This window comes from Diabrotica virgifera, chromosome 4 (assembly GCF_917563875.1).
Source record: "Diabrotica virgifera virgifera chromosome 4, PGI_DIABVI_V3a".
NCBI classification, from domain to species: domain Eukaryota; kingdom Metazoa; phylum Arthropoda; class Insecta; order Coleoptera; family Chrysomelidae; genus Diabrotica; species Diabrotica virgifera.
In genome coordinates this window covers 41,342,906-41,362,551 of record NC_065446.1, presented here as the reverse complement: position 1 = coordinate 41,362,551, position 19,646 = coordinate 41,342,906, and the positions used below count along the sequence as shown (strand labels likewise).

The 19,646-nt window shown below is 32.6% G+C and overlaps 1 protein-coding gene across 1 annotated transcript in view; it reads left to right on the top strand.

Annotated features, from left to right (window-relative positions):
* LOC114325502 (low-density lipoprotein receptor-related protein 6) overlaps nucleotides 1-19,646 on the top strand; it is a 114,518-nt gene that overhangs the window by 64,456 nt on the left and 30,416 nt on the right. Inside the window, exons 10-11 of the mRNA XM_028273560.2 lie at nucleotides 2,839-3,081; nucleotides 7,065-7,216. Of these exons, the coding sequence (XP_028129361.1) occupies nucleotides 2,839-3,081; nucleotides 7,065-7,216 (395 nt within the window). The remainder of the gene's footprint in view (nucleotides 1-2,838; nucleotides 3,082-7,064; nucleotides 7,217-19,646) is intronic.

Here is a 19,646-nt window from a genome sequence, read left to right as displayed (position 1 = left end):
CTAGGCCCTAGGGTAATATAACTCCACCCTGAATTTTTTTCAACCGCACACTTTAATATTTCCAGAGTGGAAACCAAAACGTCAAACATTAGTGAACTAAATTCCACATCACACCACTTTCACATCCACATCTGAACATAAGCCTCTTCAAGTCTTCCTTTCCATTTTTTTTTATTGTACGCTACTTTCAGCCAATTTTTCCCAGCAGTCTGTTTTAGATCATCTGTTCATCTCATAGGAGGTGTGCCTCTGGGCCTTTTGTGTTGCTATGGTCTCCAGGTTAGAATTGTTCTGTGCCATTTGTTTAGATCGCTCCTAGCTACATTTCCATCTGGAGCTACGCTCCAGCGTATTCCCATTTCAATTTTAATGATTTTTGTACCACATCGGTGACTTTGGTATTCTGCCTTATCCATGTATTTGTTTCCATGTCCTTAAGTGATATGTCTAGCATTGCTCTTTCCATCCCGTGCTGAGTGACTCTAAGTATAATCGTATTCTTTTTTGTGATTATCCATGTTTGTGCCCCATAGTTAATATCGAAATAATGCATGCATCAAAAACTTGTGATCTAAGATTTAGCTGAATTTGTTGATTTCTGAGTATTGATGTGATCTTGATTATTGATATGAGATAATATTTTTATATGTCATTTAATTTAATCAATGCATTAATAATAATCTAATTAATTTACCAGATCACATATCAATATGTTTTCAATCTCAGGGCTTTTTATAAAATTAATTACTTACTTACGTGGCTTCTAAGTATTTCTCAATGGTTCCTAATCGGGATAGGAAAGAAAAGAGTAAAATAATAACACATATGGGTTACAATTGTAATCAAAATATTGTTTATTTTATTTAAATGGCAATCACTGCTTAATATTTGCTATATCTTATTATTCTTAAACATAACATTTACACATGGGAATCTTATTTCCTTTTGGTTTCCAATTGAAAGTTTTTATTAACATTTAACTATTATGATTTATTAGCAACAATTCTATTTAAGTTTGATGAAGCTTTTCTGATATTATTGATTATGTTTCTTCAATTTTAAATGTGGTATTTAATACGAAAAACCCATACATTCATGTCCAAACAAATGAGACTGACCTTTTTCTGGTGAACTGAGAATGTCTTCACACAAAACCCGTTTCCTGCTATCCTTGGCTGCAATCAAAACCTCGTCCTGGCTTCCAGTAATGTTCTCCTCTGAAACTAGCTCGTATAGCTCTCGTTTCCTGCTTCTGTCGTGATGCTGTGTTCTACCTTTTTCGAAACTGCAATCAGCTACCGGGAACTCTTGGCTCAAGGAGGTTCTTTTACTCTCAACCTGGACTACCTCTCGTTCCACGATAGATACTCCACACTCACGGAACTACACCGGCTTTCTCACTCTCCGTACACTACCGTCTACTACTGGACTTCACTTCTCGACAGCTCAAAACATTCTGATCTCTATTTGTCATTCATTCCCCTACTTTCTAAATATCCCTTCCAGATTCACAAATCAAATTTCCACCACCAACTCTCATTCGCAGTATTCCTCAAAACCAATTTTTAATCTTTCTAAATATGCTTAATGGATTTCAAAAGAAAAATAGTTAATTCCCATTCTAAAATTACTTTCTACTAATTACAAAATTTAATGATCTATTATCTACTTCCACTAAGTCTTATTTAGCATCGGCTAATGATCGAACCTTCCGCGAACAACGATAATGACCTATTATCGATTTCACTTGAGTTTTATTTAGCATAGGCTAATGATCGAACCTTCCGCGAACAACGATAATGGTACGCGCCATTCACTTTGTTTGTTCTAAGCGCATTGTCCCGAGTTTCGTTTAATCACTTCTTAAAATTAAATATAACAATTTGTTGTATACAGGTTGTTCTAAATTTATATACCCGTGGTTGAGAAAATTGAAAATATTTTATATTAAATTGAATTCTGTTTATAATTATCAAAATTTAATTTTCATATCAAATAGAAATATAACAGTATATAGTTCAGTTTGCCGAATGCTGCCCATGCTAATTTTCTTCTTGTTTTTATTTCTTCCTTTTGAATTTCCCTATTTAGTATTATTTTTTGTCCTAAGTATATATTCTTTAACTTTTTCTATAACTTTGTAGTTTATTATTGTCACGGTTTCTTCGGAGTACATGACTTTGGTTTTGTTTAAATTCATTTTCAGTTTTATTTTAGAAGATTCGGTCTGTAGTTCTAAAAGCATGGTTTGCAGTTCTTGTAGGTCAGTAGCTATCAGGATTATGTCATCCGCAAATCGTAGATTACTGAGGTATCGGTCATTGATGTTTATTCCCTTATATTTCCAATTTAGGTTTTTAAAAACGTCCTCCAAAACTAAGGTGAACAGTTTGGCTTTGGATGATAGAGTTTCTCCCTGTTTGACTCCCTTGTTTAATGGTACAAGGTCGTGTATTCATTTTTATTTAGGTAGTATGTAGCTGCAGCTTGTTTCATAGTTTCTTTTATTAAGTTAATATATCTGCTGTCTATTCTACAATTTTGCATTGCGTTCATTACGGCCGTGTCTTCTGTGGTGTCGAAAGCTTTTTCGTAGTCTACAAATGCTATAAAAACTGGAAACGTGTATTCGTTACATTTTTCTAAGCTAACTAAATTAATTAAATTAGAAAAACAAGTTGATTAATGTTTGCCATAGCAGTTTCACCAGAGTCGTTTTTCATTTTTTTACCTCTGAAGTAAACAATTTCAGACCATGGCCTATAAACCCAAAAAATAATGATTCATTACAAGTTCATTGAAAGTGTTTTAAATACTGATTGTAGATATATTTTTTAGGTGAAGTATTTCGTGCAAGCAAATCGGACGGTAGCAATAGGATAAGAATGCATAAACTGGACGGTGTGACAGATTTATTGGTACATTATCAATTAAAAAGTAGGAACACGAACCAGTGTGCGACAAGTAATGGCGGTTGTTCACATTTATGTCTTGCTCTTCCACCGAAAGCTGCCGACGAACAAACGGGATATACGTGCGCCTGTCCTAATCATTATACATTGAATCAAAAAGAATGTATACGTAAGTATTAAACTGTACTCTGCCATCATTCTTAGTTAGTCAATTTTTTTACTTCCATTGAGTAAATCCAGAATTTTTTTGTTAAGTTAGTAAAGATTTTGCTTCTAATTGCTTTAAAGAGATTTATGCCAAATATGAAGCGCTTTCAATTTTATTATTTTTCCAATTCTTTGGCACCAAGGCGTATACCTATTAGTCTGATATGTAATCTCTCTTGCCGATTGGGGGACTGAGATTTAAAAAAAAACATTAGTTCTAGAAAGTGTAATCTTTTTAGGCATATAATAATAATAATGTTGTGTCAAGTGAGTAACTGGGAAAAAAGTATTTTTGAAGTCTAAAATATATTAGATAATTTATAGCTGAGCAAAGTTCAAAATCGGTATACGTTAAAAAAATAAATTTTGTCCTCTTCCCATAGAGCAATTTTCTTAATTTTTTTTTGTGTTCCCAAGTAACTCGAGTAGAGCCACCTAACTCACTCATTATTATGTCAAAGTTGCTTTTGCTTATACAGGGTGATTGATTAGTAGGGTAAAGCTCAATAGCTCCGCTATAGTAATAGATAGCAATAAAAGTTAATAACAAAAATTTTAGCCACCTTTGAGCTTCACATTACAAAATTAGTTAGAATGTTACAGGGTGTTCGATAACACAGTGGCAGACCAAACTTATGTTTTTTTTTTAATGGCACACCCTATATTTAATTTTAAATTCGAAATCCTGTTAACTTCTCCATCACAAAAATATAAAGGTTTGTTATGTTATACAGGGTATTTACAAAGTTATAACCAATTTTATATGAAAATCTTAACAGGTTCAATTCCCTGTATAAATAAAAATAACTAAAACAACAATGGTTTATTAATGCCATATTTTTTAACGTATTGTCAAAATTTTTAAGAATGGTCGATATTGCTAATTTTCTTTATATCAAATACAGGGTAAGTCAAAACGCAAGTACATTATTTTCTCAGTAATTTTAAATGGAACACCCTGTATTTTATATCACTAGTGAAAAGTACCATTACCGTACTTTAATTTTTAGATAGATAACATTCCCTATGTCTAAATTTATTAGTTTTCGAGATATTTTCATTTTTCAACGGACCAGTAGTGTGGCCACCCAAATCACCAGCATTTAATAAACTGGACTGATTTTTTTGGGGTTACGTTAATAATGAAGTTTATAAAATACCTCCAACAACAAGGGATGAGATGAAAAATAGAATACAAAGTGTATTTCGATGTGTTAATTTACAAATGCTCCGTAGAGTAAGTAGCTCATTCAATGATCGTTTTTAGGCGTACATAAATGTGTTAGAGATAATTTTGAACACCTTATGTAATTAAATATTAAAAATATTTTATTAAAAGTAGCTTCTAATTTTTTCAAACATGTTTTTTGCAAAATGTATTACTGATAAATTATGTTTCGTTCTTTATTTGTTTTGATTGTATATATTTATTTATTTGTATAATTATAATTGACCGGTTGTACATTGTTACATTTACATACAAAAGTAGTGTTTAATTGTCTTCACAAAATATTGTATTTTGTGTTTGTGTGTTTTTTTGTAAAATTTATTACTAATTTTCTTTGTTTATTTGTTGCATTTACATAAAAAGATAGTTTTTAATTGTTTCAAAAATGTTGCATGTAGTGGTTGTGTTTTTGTTTGTAAAATGTATTACTAATAAATTATTTTTATTTCTTTATTTGCTACAGTGTTACATTGATTACCGGATTGATAATCGGTAATCTTCAATTGTCAATTCAGTCATGGCGTACTTAAAATTTAGATAAATTTAAATACCTAAAATAATTTGCTCTGAAAAATGAAAATATCTCGAAAACTAATAAATTTGGGCATAGGGAATGTTATATAAAAATTAAAGTACGTTAATGTTACTTTTCAATAATGATATAAAATACAGGGTGTTCCATTTAACATTACTGAGAAAATAATGTATTTGCGTTTTGACTCACCCTGTATTTGATATAAAGAAAGTTAGCAATATCAATAATTCTTAAAAATTTTGACAATAAATAAAAAAATATGGCATTAATAAACCATTGCTGTTGTGCTTATTTTTATTTATACAGGGAGTTGAACTTGTTACGATTTTCATACAAAATTGGTTATAACTTTGTAAATACCCTGTGTAACATTACAAACCTTTATATTTGTGTGATGGAGAAGTTAACAGGATTTCGAATATAAAATAAAATATAGGGTGTTCCATTTAAAAAAACATAAGTTAGGTCTGCCACTGTGTTATCGAACACCCTGTAACATTCTAACTAATTTTGTAATGTGAAGCTCAAAGGTGGCTAAAATTTTTGTTTATTAACTTTTATTGCTATCTATTACTATAGCGGAGCTATTGAGCTTTACCCTACCAGTCAAATAAATTTATTTATTTGTTTAAAAAAAGATTGTTTAAATAATTATACAGCTTTCAAATGAAAATATTTGTATTTTACACGTTAAAAGGTACACTTGTGGTAAGTTTATATAAAAAAATTTCTACAACTGGAAAAAATATGTAGCTTTATTTTCTTATAAATAAATTAATTTATTATAACAAAATAAAAGTATTTTTGACATTTAATAATGCGTTAGTTAGATGGCTCTACTCGAGTTACTTGGGAACAAAAAAAAATGAAGATAATTGCTCCATAAGAAGCCGAGAAAATGCAACGTATACCGATTTTGAACTTTGAGATTCCATTTTCTTCAACCTGATTCTTGATTGAAATTTTGGTTTTTTTTTTTTGTTATTTTTCATTCGTAATACCGATAGTTTTTATTATAATAATATATGTTATGGGTCTTTTTAAGATATGAAAATTTATGTGGAGAAAGAGGACTGAAATAAAAAGGTGATGATTCAAAAATTACAATCCTATTGTTTATATTTTCACAATGCCGGTCAACTTTGACCGGTTGTATCTCAGGAACCACTCATCGCAATTAAATGTTTTTTTAAGAAGCGTCCTGCCGCGCTCTTTTCAATACCGTTTTCATAATTTAATATTTCCCGATATATTCTATTTGTTTATAAGCCAAAACATTGTTTATAATTTTAAAATATTCCTGAGGCCGCGTAAACAGTCGAATTTCAATTTTTTAAAGTGCATTAGATAGGTATAGTGCCTTTTTATACAAAAATCATAGTTACTGTTATGCATCATAATTATTATGGCGACCGTAAATTTTTAATTAACAATTTAATTATTGCTAAACTGTTTATTCAATTTTCATCAGCTTCTGGAAATATACTGTCGGAAAAATGAAATAATACCCATGAACGATCACATCAATCACTTATTTTGTATTTGCTGTCATTTTCTATAAATAACAAACGTTTGTTATAGAAAAAGACAGCAAATACAACATAAGTGATTGATGTGATCGTTCATGGGTATTCTTTCATTTTTCCGACTGTAATCTATGCCAAAAGAGCTTTTATATTACCAAGTTATGTAATTATTGATAAATAATTACTTACCTAAAATTTTAGTTGAAAATTAAAGATTTTGTTGGAAAACCTCGTATTTTCCGAGGAAAATTTTCGTCGCAGTAAATCGGGAAAAACGTGTCTTTATGCAGAATTTAATTACGGTGAATTTTTATTTGGGTGTTCTTTGGTGTAAAGTTAAAATCTTTGGAGTTATAGAGCAAAAATTGAAAAAAAAACACGATTTGCGGGCGCCATTTTGTTTATAAAAAAAGTAGCACACTATATGCGGACTTTGCATAACTATATTATTAATAGAATCATAAGATTCGATTCCAGCAATAAAATTGCTGGTAAATAGCTTTTCCCAAAAATGGCCTATTCTCCGATAATCTGCCCAGACTACTAGTGTAATGATCTTAGTGTAGTTTAGGAAAATTTGTCTTGTTATAATTTTTTGATAGTCAACATTCTAGCGTATTATTCCATTTGAAATAATTAATTTATTACTGTTTTAGCACCTGTCAATTTTATGATATATAGTCTAAGAAACTTAGTTGTTAGATTAGTTCCTGATACATCCGATTGTCCGGAAGCAGTTTTGCCCATTCAAGCTCTAAAAGCTGTCAAGGCAATCGATTATGACCAAAGAACAAATTATTTGTACTGGGTAAGTTCTTATTTAAAAATAAAATTTTAAGGAAAATAAGATTATCACAAGGAAAAATTCCTGTAACTGGCTGTATACCATAAGTCGCAAAAAATAAAAACCTTATCTTGTAAAAGATATATTTAAAATCCGTAAAAAGGGTTATATCACAACAGAACGTTTTCGGAATCAATATTCCATCATCAGTGTTTTAAGTTGTTTTAAAATTGAGAAGGTTACATTATATTACAAAATTTTAAGGGATGTTAAAAATATTTCCAGATTAACTCATGGCATCACATTACATCAAACCTATTGTTTGGAATATTAAAAAGTAGGACCTCACATGGCAGTTTCAGTTGTCATCTAAACTTTTACATGTGAGGTCCTACCTTTTATTCCATCCAATATGATTGATGTCATGTGATGCCAGGAGTTAATCTGGAAATATTTTTAACATCCCTTATAATTTTGTAATATAATGTAACCTTCACAATAGGGAACTTGCACATAAAAATATTTTTGCATAAAATTGTTATTTAGTGTTTAAAAATGTTATATTCAAAATATTTCGTCTTAACAATGAATAGTGTACGTACAACAACTGATAATAGTTCCGCGCCCAAAATTTCCGTTTCAAACAACTTCAAAAGCGCGAGCTGGGGTCTGACGTCACCAACCATTGTGTTCTCGTTCGCCCGTTCGGTGAGCTACTGCATTGAATGAATTTTGCCATGGCTAGTTGTGCGTGTCGAATAACTGTCTCGTTTGCTCGGTGTTTATATTATTGTATTTAGTGTATTTAGTGTATAATATACTTTATCAAAATGGAAAACAAACCTGCGCAATATAAGTAGGTACTATAGGGTGGCCGGAAAGTCCCTTTACACTAATGAATTGTTGTTGTTATAATACATAGGGAAAAATAATAGCAGAATGTTGTTCGTAAGTTATTTATTAATTATTTTTTTATCTAAAACATCGATGTGCATACCTCCATTGTCGCAACACAACTTGGTACGACGCCATGTTCGTATGCTCATCTGTCTCAGCATGTCCGGAGTCACCGAGGTAAAAGCTTGGCGAACTCCGTTTCTCAAATCGTCATTCGAAACATATCTGTGTTTTCTAACCTCATCTTTAATGAAATCCCACAGTGCATTGTCCGGCGTTGTCAAATCTGGACTTCTTGGAGGCCAATGAATTGGAGAACCTCGCCCAATCCATCGGTTCGGGAAGATTTCATTCAGACGTTTGCGAATATCGCGAGCAAAATCGTATGTGGCGTCATCTTGTTGAAAACAAACAGTGTCAGTAGTGAGTTGAGCAATCAATTGCGATAGTAACCACTCGTTCATTATCTGCAGATGCGTTGATTATCGTGTTAAGCTCTGGAGACTTCAAAAAAATATAGCCCAAACAGATAATTTGGAGCTAATCCAGGTCATATCATAACATAGGCGGGTTTTTTCATTTTCTCAAAGGCATGAGGATTGTCCTTTCCCAAAAATAAACATTTAGAATTCGAGAAATCGCACACTTATCGGTGACCAGAACATTTTGTTTATCACATGCTCTCGGAAAGCGTTGAAGCAGTAAATTGACACCCTTCAATTGTATAATCATTTGTGACTGCCATCATGTTTCAGTCGCAACTATTGTTATCTACATACGTGACCAGACAGGTGTCCTTGACGATGCGCATGCGCCGGAACGCAAATAAACATTAGCGCGGTGTTAAAACATTATTATTATTAGTGTAAAGGGACTTTCCGGCCACCTTATATATAGTGCCGGAATGCCAAAGCACAACTGTCAGAACATCCAACAAATATTTTTTTACACTACCAGTAGAACCAAAAACGTCGGTCGAGTGAAATGGCTAAAGGCATGCACGCGAGATAAAAAGGATATTACACAAAGTAGCAAAGGTCTTTATATCTGTGAGGATCATTTCGATGTATTTATCTAATTAGGTACCTAATACTAATAAGACATTTTCTATTTCAAGAAAAAATATTAGGTAGTTGTCGTTTCATGAAATGTACCTACTTAAACTTGTTTATTTGTTGCAGTTGGTGTTGGAATACTTCCAACAGATATTTTCTTTTTCTGTTACATTACTCGTTATTCGTTATAAATTATCGGCACGTTGTTAAAACACGCAACTTTACACGTTACTATGTAAAAATTATTGAAAAAACAATCTGACAATTCTAAAAATTTAACGTCACTAAAAACATCAAAAAATTACTCTCTCGATAAATTATAATTTTAGCGCTTGTTCAAGACCAAAAAAGAAATATAAATATTGGTGTACTATTTCAATACATATTTTCCAACTACCAGCACCACGAAATCGAAGGAAAAAATTTGTACGTATTTGAAAATTATAATAAAAATTTAAATAAGACTCCCGTTACTAACTATCTACATCCCATAGTAAGGAAGACGGTAGCAAATACCCCATTCTTTTACAGTTGGAACAAGACATGGATAACTATATAAATTTAAGATTATGGGTGGTCCCAAAATTAGTAAGTCAGGTGTTGTCCCGCACATATTTGATTGTTAACCAGACAGAAAACGAACTTTTTCTGAGCCCATGAGGGAAGCAGCTCTTAAAAGGGTTAAACGTAAACGACAGCTTCTTGAAGATGCCGCTTCTACCTCTAGGTCTGTTCTAGAGGACAATGATGATAATAGACAGTGTGGTCCTAGTTTCACAAACTTTGTTCAACCAGGACCTGAATTAAACCAACCAGCTTTACCTCAAAAACTGAATAATGCATCAACACAGACTCACATCAAAATCAGAAGTAAAGGTATTCAGTGGATTTGTATTTGATTATTCAGTAAATTTCAAGAGTGTTACAGTCGGGTTGTCGCCATTGAAAATACATAATAAGGATGCAGGGACTTCACCTACAAAAGACTTGCAAACATTGTTTGAAGATACAAAAAGTGAATCAGGACATTCTGTATTTGATTATAATAGTCAATATAGTGGTAGTGATGACTATTGGTACAATGAAAGTGATTCTTTATCTTGTGATGAAGATGCGAAAGAAGAGGAAGCAAAACAATTTAAAATGTTGTCTCTGAAGTGTACAGTGATGAAGTTACAATACAGACTTAGATTATATACGTTTCAATTAATGGAAATATGTTGTAAAACACAAACAATGCATCTATGTATAACTCTAAAAAAGAACAGGACACACATTTATGTCTCTTGGAGATGATTTCGGCATAAGCGAAAGCAAGGCTTCGAGAATATTTGCAAGATATGTTCCATTAATTAATAAATATGTAAGATCTTGTATTTTTAATCCCCCAGTTGGTCCAGTTAAATTTTATATTAATTACCCTTAGCATTTCAATTAAAGACGATTAAAATGTATTATACAATCCCCAGAATAGCCTAATCGCATTCTTTTATAAAACCCTCGTGAGTAATAGTATCTACTTATGCGTTTTAAACACTTTAGAAGGTAGAAATTTCTAAATATTTATAGCAAGAATATAAATAATAACTGGTAATTTCCAACTAAATACGATTAAAATGTTATATACAATTCCCGTAATACTCTAATCGCGTTTAACCTGGCTTGACTCGTAGCCCGGTTGTGGTCTGTGACGTCAGACCAATAGAAGGACGTTCAAGCGCCTTCTAAGAAATTTGAATTTTATAGCATTTTCAAAGCCTCGTAATAAGCGTATGGGTTGAAAATATTTGTTTTTTTTACATGCAAGCGTTTTAAGATCATTACCTTATGTTTTTTAATATTATTTTAATATTTAAAAATTTATGCAAATTCCCTATTTTACAACTTAAGGGTTTTTTACCCGTATATTTTGGTGGCTTAAAACACTGATGATGGAACATTGATGCCGAAAACGTTCTGTTATGATAAAACCCTTTTACGGATTTTAAATGTACCTTTTACAAGATAAGGTTTTTATTTTCTTTTTTTTTTAATAAGATTCTTGGACAAAATTATTGCGCCACTTGGTTTTCAGGCTAATATTTGTATATTTTATACAAAAGAGTAAGTTCGCTTAGATACACACTTTCTAGACTTGTCATATCTTTACAAATAATATGACTGTTAAAGCAGCAATTCTGATCCGCTTAATAAGACCTTCGATTTTCACCATTTTATATTTAAGTACATGTTATTTCAAGATGCCCACAAAGTTTTACCAATAGATACAATTTATTTATTCCTTAATTTACAGCTCAGAGTTTGTAGAGTAACATGCTTTCGAAAAAAAGCAAAAACAAATACAATAAACAAACAGACCAAATCACAGTGCGCTGGCCAGTACAATCTGTACGTTGCTCATTTGCAATTTCAGTGCGAAAATGACAATGACGTTATTATCGTGCCTCTACTCACTAGACGCAGTCCCTGCAGACTTTTTCTCATTTTCCAAGCAAAAGAAAATCGCTTCTTTGTTCTCTCTGTGTTGGGTCATGTTTCTGTCCCCCTTATGTCACTATCAGTCTGATGATTGTTTTATAAATATTGTCATTTTTCAGGATGCTTTAATTATTACTCAAAGTAACTTATACTCTTTGTAAGCGCTACTGTGTGGATTCACAGAGTAGCGTTGCAGAGTGGTTCTTCTGTTTTTGCGCTTAAGGGCACCCGAAGTCCAATTTAACGACAATGTTAACATTATGTCACATAGCTCTGTAACCAAAGCACTTAGAGACCCAATTTTTGTGTTATTTTGAAAGTAGATGTATTTTTTAGTGCCGCGTAGATTTTTGTAAAGTTAGAGTGAAAGAAACATTTATTTTAAATTTTTTTAAAATACTCTTACAAAAAAACCCAAAAAAGTTTAGATTTTATTTTTTATTGAAGTTATACTTGTTTAGGCACGAGGGTGAATTTTTATTTTTCTGGGTGCATGCGCACACCGACAGTATGGTATTAGGCGTTCAAACGTTATACGGGATCTGATTGGGTGTTAAAATCATCTGTCAATAATTGTTCAGTATGTAGATTATGGATAAACAAATGTTGTGTATATTAGTTTTTATTGTTGTGATGGCAGAGAAAAAAGCAAGTTTATAATTGTGGTGACTCTTTAAAAAGTTTTTAAAAGCAACAGGTACGTAATAATTGTAAATGTTTCAGTATCCTAATAAAAAATTACATAGGTAGGTACCTACCTATTTGGAAAATTTAAAATGAACCTACCAAAATAGTATGTAATGCTTTATCACTATGCTTTATAGTATGTAATTATCATCAAAATTTCTGTCAATATTCACCTAATATATTGTTTTCTTACTCTATGTTTTGTTGTATTTTAATATTTCAATATTCTACAAAAATCAAAATAATTTCGTTAAATTCAGAACTGTCAAAAGTTTAAACCGTTTAGTTAGTCGAGCTTCCCACATGATGCATGTGTCTCCGTAGGTAAAAGTGTAAGATGAATGAATTTCAATACTAACTGCACTAACATAAGCGGGTTCGAACCCCAATAGAAACTTTTATTTTTTTATTTTTTTTTATACTGGTTCGTCCACATAAGTAGGAATAACAATTTTTAATTTTCTTGTTTTTGTAAAGAATATTTTAATTCATTTTCTTTTCAATATTATGGGACACCCCGTATATACGAGTAGGCCAATACCTAATTCAGTGAGTATGTATTAATTTTTATCATTATTTTCAAGTAAAAACCTTAAAGTTTTTTGTATGTAATTACCTGCCTACTCGCCTCATTTAAAAAAGACAATTCGCCAACCAACTCTCTTGGTTAACAGTCACAATTATTCCGAAAAGTGTATAGAAACTCAATATAGTCCTCGCGAGTGATTTATACTACTCAGCAATAGCAGTACGAAAAATAGCAGGCCTGCTCCAGCTTGTGCAACGAGAAATGACAAGGTAGGAAATATTTTTATTACAATTTACTTTAAGGTCTGGTTTTTTTACTGTTATTTTTTTTTATTCTATTTTAAATTCACCCTATGCTAAACAGTCCACTAATAAAGCTCTCACTGAGTTAGTAGTCTCCTCCAAGATGATTTATTGGTCCTTCGAGCCGGATAGATCCATTTTCTATATTTTTTTCTTGCATTTTTCATTTTTCTAAGAGGGTAATATAGTCGGGGAAAGTTTCTTTTAAACCTGAATTGTTTGATTTTATTGTCATACTTTGCTAATTTACAAAGATCAGAATCAAATTCAGGTTATTTAACCGCATTTCCTTTGACTTTATTTTTTGTTATTCTTTAACATAAGGCGATAAAATATTCTTTACAAAATTAAAATCACGTATCAATTAGTACATTGGTTTTTTGTTTGTGCCGATCGTTAGTGGTACCTATACCTCAGTTAATGTTGTTTTTTAAGTAAAAAAGGAACACATTAATGTAAAAGTAATTATTATTAAATTGTCAACGTCGGCCAATAGACAAATTTTGTTATAATAATTATTATACAGGTTGACTCTATTATAGATGAAACTGTGTGTTTATTTTACACAGTAATTTTTATTTAAAGGGTTTATGTTTTATAATTATTTTTTGTCTATAAATATTCAAATAGCAGAGGACATAGTTTTCTATTTTATTAGCACAAAGTTCGGTTGTATTTTATTAATTTTCGTGTGGTGAACCTATTTTATTTCCTAACGCTAATTTCATATTTTTCTAAATTTATTAATTCTACATTTAAATTTACAAAATGGCAGATAAAATTAAAAAATATCAATCTTTAAGACAAGTTGAAGTGCAACAAATGACTGAAATTCATGCTGTTGCTTTAAAGGTAGCTGCTGACGATAAGAATTTTTACCCGGTTTTGGAAGTTATGTATGAAGGATTGGAAAAAATTCGTGACAATTTTTATGATCTTCATAATAAAATAATTATGTTAGTTTCTGAGCAAGATAATGAGGACGCGCTATTTAAAGTCGAAGATGATTGCCGTAGTAATTTTGACAAATTATATTATAAAATTAAATTAACATACGTGCAAGCCTTTAGAAAATCTTCAACATCAAGTCAGCAAACTACATCAACTTCACAGTCTCAAAATCCTTCACCTATAAATTATTTTAATTTACCGAAACCGGAATTGCCATCTTTCAGTGGAAAAATAACTGAATTTAGAAGTTTTATAGATCAGTTTGATGCTCGCGTTCATACTCTTACTTACTTACAACCAATTGACAAATTTAATTTGTTACTATCGTGTTTAAAGGGTGCAGCGCGCGATGCTGTGGATCATATTGACATCACAGCAAACAATTATCCAATTGCCTATGATCTGCTTTGTGAAAGGTTTAATAATGTTAGGGTAATCGCTGCCAATTTATGGAATAACCTTGAAAGTTCACCACAACTGACTTCAGAAGATCCAAAAGAACTACGCAAGTTGTTAGATACATTTTCGAAAAATGTGGCATCTCTAAATAAGCTAGGACTAGCCACAGTACATTGGGATTTTATACTTGTTCAAATGATTTTAAAACGATTAACTGTTTCTTTAGTAACACGTTTTGAGCTTTTTCATAATAATTCAACCATCCCAAGCTATAAAAAACTGATTGATTTTTTAAATCAAAGTTGTCTCGCTTTAGATAATATTGATTTTCACACTAAACCAAAATCTAACTTTTCTAAAAAACCTAATTCTTCCAAATCTACATCATTGCTTGCTCAAACAGAACCTGAACCAAAATGTTCTATCTGTAAAACTAATGATACCCATGCCATTTATAAATGCTCCGTTTTTTTGGCAAAATCTCCTGTAGATCGATTTCAATTAATAAAAAAGAACAAGATGTGTATTAACTGTCTTGGATCACATCGTTCTAGCCTATGCAAATCTACATGGACTTGTCACTCGTGCCATAAAAAACATCATACACTCCTTTGCTTCTCCTCTTCTAAGAAAGAAGAGAATGTTCAAGATTCGGCGGCATCCACTTTAAATTCAACGACTGGATCATCCGTTTCTGTGTGTTTTTCTTCCGCTGATAAAAGTACTTTGCTTTCCACTGCATGTATTGAGGTGCTTGATTGTCACGGTAACTACCAACCTGTTAGGTGTCTGTTAGATTCGGGAAGCATGACGTCCTTCATCTGTCAAAAGACCCTTAGGCGTTTAGGTTTACGTCCCATGAAAACTTCAGCTAACATCCAAGGATTAGGTTCTATGCAGTCGACCACTAATTTAGGTGGGGTTACCATTTCTTTTAAACCAGTACGTAAATCTTCTCCTATTTTGACAACCGATGCGTTAGTCTTGACAAAAATATGTGAGGATCAGCCTTTATGTAATTTAGAAGTTAATACTTGGCCCCATATTGCTAATTTAAAGTTAGCAGATGATAACTTCTTTCGTAGAGGATCCATCGACATTCTTTTAGGAGCTGATGTATTCTCTACAATTCTTTTGGATGGACGTATTTACGGCAATCAAGATCAACCTGATGCAATTAATACTATATTTGGCTATGTGCTTATGGGAAAAGTAAATATTTCAAAGGCACCTACTCTTACTTCTTTATTTTGCCAAGTTGAAGATACGGTTTCTTTGGATCAGCAAATAAAGAAATTCTGGGAATTAGAAGCAGTCCCTGAAGTTTTTTGCTTAGCTCCTGATGACGCTAAAGTGGAAAATATGTTTATGAATACTTATAAGCGTGAACAATCAGGACGCTTTGTAGTAGAGCTACCTTTTAAGGAAGAAAATCCTGTCTTTCCTAATATTAGATCACTTGCTCTTAGTAGGTTTTATTCATTAGAAAGAAGGCTTCAAAAATCTCCTGAACTTTATGACCAATACCGCACCTTTATGAAGGAATTTGTTGAGCTCGGTCACATGGAACCTGTCCCATTGAATAACTTCGATTCACCTTATGTTTACTATTTATCGCATCATTGTGTTTTAAGACCTGAAAGTCTAACAAGTAAATTAAGGGTCGTTTTTAATGGTTCCGGGCATCTTCCAAATCAACCCTCACTCAATGACAAATTATTCACTGGTCCTAAGCTTCAGACTGACATCTGTACAATTTTGATTAATTTTCGATTGCATGATTATGTAATTACGGCCGATATTTCTAAAATGTATAGGCAAATTTTAATTAATCCTACTCAAACAGATTATCAAAGAGTACTTTGGCGTTCTAATAATTCTGAACCTGTTCGAGATCTTCGTATCAACAGAGTTGTTTATGGTCTCTCTTGTTCTCCTTATCTTGCTATTAGATGTCTACATCAGTTGGCTAATGATGACGGGGATTCGTTTCCTCTAGCAGCCGAGGCACTTAAAACTGGAACCTACGTTGATGATATCATTTCTTCCTGTCCTAGTTTCGAAAATGCCTTAGCACTAAGAGACGAACTTATTGCCTTACTTGCCAAAGGAGGTTTTGAGTTGAAAAAATGGTCCAGTAATGTACCCGATTTATTGAAAGGATTAGCTGTATCAGATTTAGCAATAAAACCTCTTACATTTAATGATGATATTTCGTCCAAAACACTTAAAGTATTAGGGTTGGAATGGGACGCTTCTTCGGATACATTTGCTTTTAAAGTTCAAGTTTTAGACTCTTCTTGTACAAAACGTCATCTTTTGTCCAATTTAGCAAAAATATTTGATCCTCTTGGATTTTTATCTCCAATAACATTTCTAATTAAACACCTTATTCAAAGAATATGGACTCAAAAGATTGGTTGGGATGATGCTCCATCAAAAGAAATTATCCGTTTGTGGAAAAAATACATTGATGATGTAGCATATTTGAGTAAATTAAATTTACCTCGTCGTTTATTAATTGACGATATTTTACGCTTAGAAGTTCACTGTTTTGGTGACGCTAGCGAGAAAGGTTACTGCGCTGTCTTGTACTTTCGATGCTTATCACCTTCAGGCCAACCTTTTGTTTCTTTTGTTATAGCTAAATCTAAGGTCGCACCCATTAATAAGGGACTTACTATTCCCAGATTAGAATTGTCTGCTGCGGTTTTAGTGGCTCGACTAGTCTCCTTTGTTTCTTCTGTTATTAAAGATAAAGTAGAAATCAAGGAAATATACTGTTATTCTGATTCTGCTGTTACATTACGTTGGTTACAATCTTCCCCTCATCAGTGGAAAACTTTTGTGAGCAATAGAGTAGCTTATGTGCAGGAACGAGTAACTTCTTCATGTTGGCACTATGTTCCTTCTGAAGAAAATCCTGCTGACATTGGTTCAAGGGGTTGCTTACCCTCTGAGTTAATTAACTGTTCCAAATGGTGGGCGGGGCCAACCTTCTTACAATCTGATCCGCTAACGTTCTTTGAACTTAATTCAAAGGAGTCTACTAATGTAAATTTGGAAGTGCGGACTGTCGCATTGATTGCTGAAATTCCCAATAATTTTTTAGATATTTTATTGGATCGTCATTCGTCTTTAAATAGGTGTGTTCGATGTTTGTGTTACATTATTCGTTTTTTCCATTATGTAACCAAAAACCGATATGGTAATCTGGAAATAGGTTGTTTAAGTTTATTGGAGCAACATAACTCCTTACTGGTTTTTGTTAAACGAACACAGCAGATCTTTTTTAATACTTTAATAAATTGTATCCAAGATAAACAGCTGCTTCCAAAAAATTTAAGAAAGCTTTCACCTTTTATCGATGCAAAGGGAATTCTACGTGTAGGTAGTCGCCTAGCTAATGCGCCCATTTCGTATGATCGCAAATTTCCGGCATTACTTCCTAACAGTTGTAAATTAACTGATATGATTATTGAATCTACTCATCTGCAATATCTACACGCCGGGCTTCAAACTGTTCAATACCTAATTTCTCAGCGTTTTTGGATTATATCTTCCAAACGAGCCATTCGTAGAGTACTGTCTAAATGTGTTAAATGTTTTAAGGTGAATCCTTTGTCCCCAGTTCCGTTAATGGGAAATCTACCGCTAGCTCGAATATCTCAACTAAAACCTTTCAGTAATGTTGGAGTTGATTTTGCGGGCCCTTTTCCTATAAGAGCTTCCAAACTTCGAAAGTCTCAAACTCTTAAAGCGTATTTGTCGCTTTTTATTTGTTTCTCAACAAAAGCTCTTCATTTAGAGCTCGTATCTGATTTATCCACTGACGCGTTTTTAGCTGCGTTTAAGCGATTTGTCAGTCGTAGAGGCCGATGTCAACATGTTTATAGTGACAATGGCACTAACTTTGTTGGAGCCAGAGCAGAACTTAACAGATTGGCATCACAAGCTGCTTCTCATGAATCTATTCAATGGCATCTCATTCCCCCTTCTTCTCCACACTTTGGAGGTTTATGGGAATCTAATATTAAGACGGTAAAGGGTCATTTAATTCGCACAATTGGAGAACAAGTACTAACTTTTGAAGAGTTATATACTATTTTTTCTCAAATTGAGGCCATCATGAATTCGAGGCCAATATGCCCGTTAAGTTCAGACCCAAACGATCTTAGTGCGTTAACTCCAGGACATTTTTTGACCATGGAGCCTTTGAGTGCTCCGCCCGAAGAAACGTTGCTCGATGTTCCGCACAATCGGTTGAATCGTTGGCAATTATTAAATAAGTTGCACCAACAGATTTGGGAACGGTGGTCTAAGGAGTACCTCCAAACTCTTCATCAAAGGGCTAAATGGAATTCTCCGTCTCCAAACGTCCAACTAGGTACCTTAGTGGTAATCCGCCAAAATAATATTCCCCCGCTACAATGGCCTTTGGGCCGTATAATTGAGGTTCATCCTGGATCTGATGGTATAGTTAGAGTGGCCACAGTGAAAACTAATAGTGGTATATATAAACGCTCTATAGTAAAATTATGTCCTTTGCCTTTTGAGCCGTAACAATACTGCGTATTGTGGTGGGCGGTTGTGGTTCGTCCACATAAGTAGGAATAACAATTTTTAATTTTCTTGTTTTTGTAAAGAATATTTTAATTCATTTTCTTTTCAATATTATGGGACACCCCGTATATACGAGTAGGCCAATACCTAATTCAGTGAGTATGTATTAATTTTTATCATTATTTTCAAGTAAAAACCTTAAAGTTTTTTGTATGTAATTACCTGCCTACTCGCCTCATTTAAAAAAGACAATTCGCCAACCAACTCTCTTGGTTAACAGTCACAATTATTCCGAAAAGTGTATAGAAACTCAATATAGTCCTCGCGAGTGATTTATACTACTCAGCAATAGCAGTACGAAAAATAGCAGGCCTGCTCCAGCTTGTGCAACGAGAAATGACAAGGTAGGAAATATTTTTATTACAATTTACTTTAAGGTCTGGTTTTTTTACTGTTATTTTTTTTTATTCTATTTTAAATTCACCCTATGCTAAACAGTCCACTAATAAAGCTCTCACTGAGTTAGTAGTCTCCTCCAAGATGATTTATATACATTTTATGATTGTAAGTATATTTATTATATAATTTTTTTT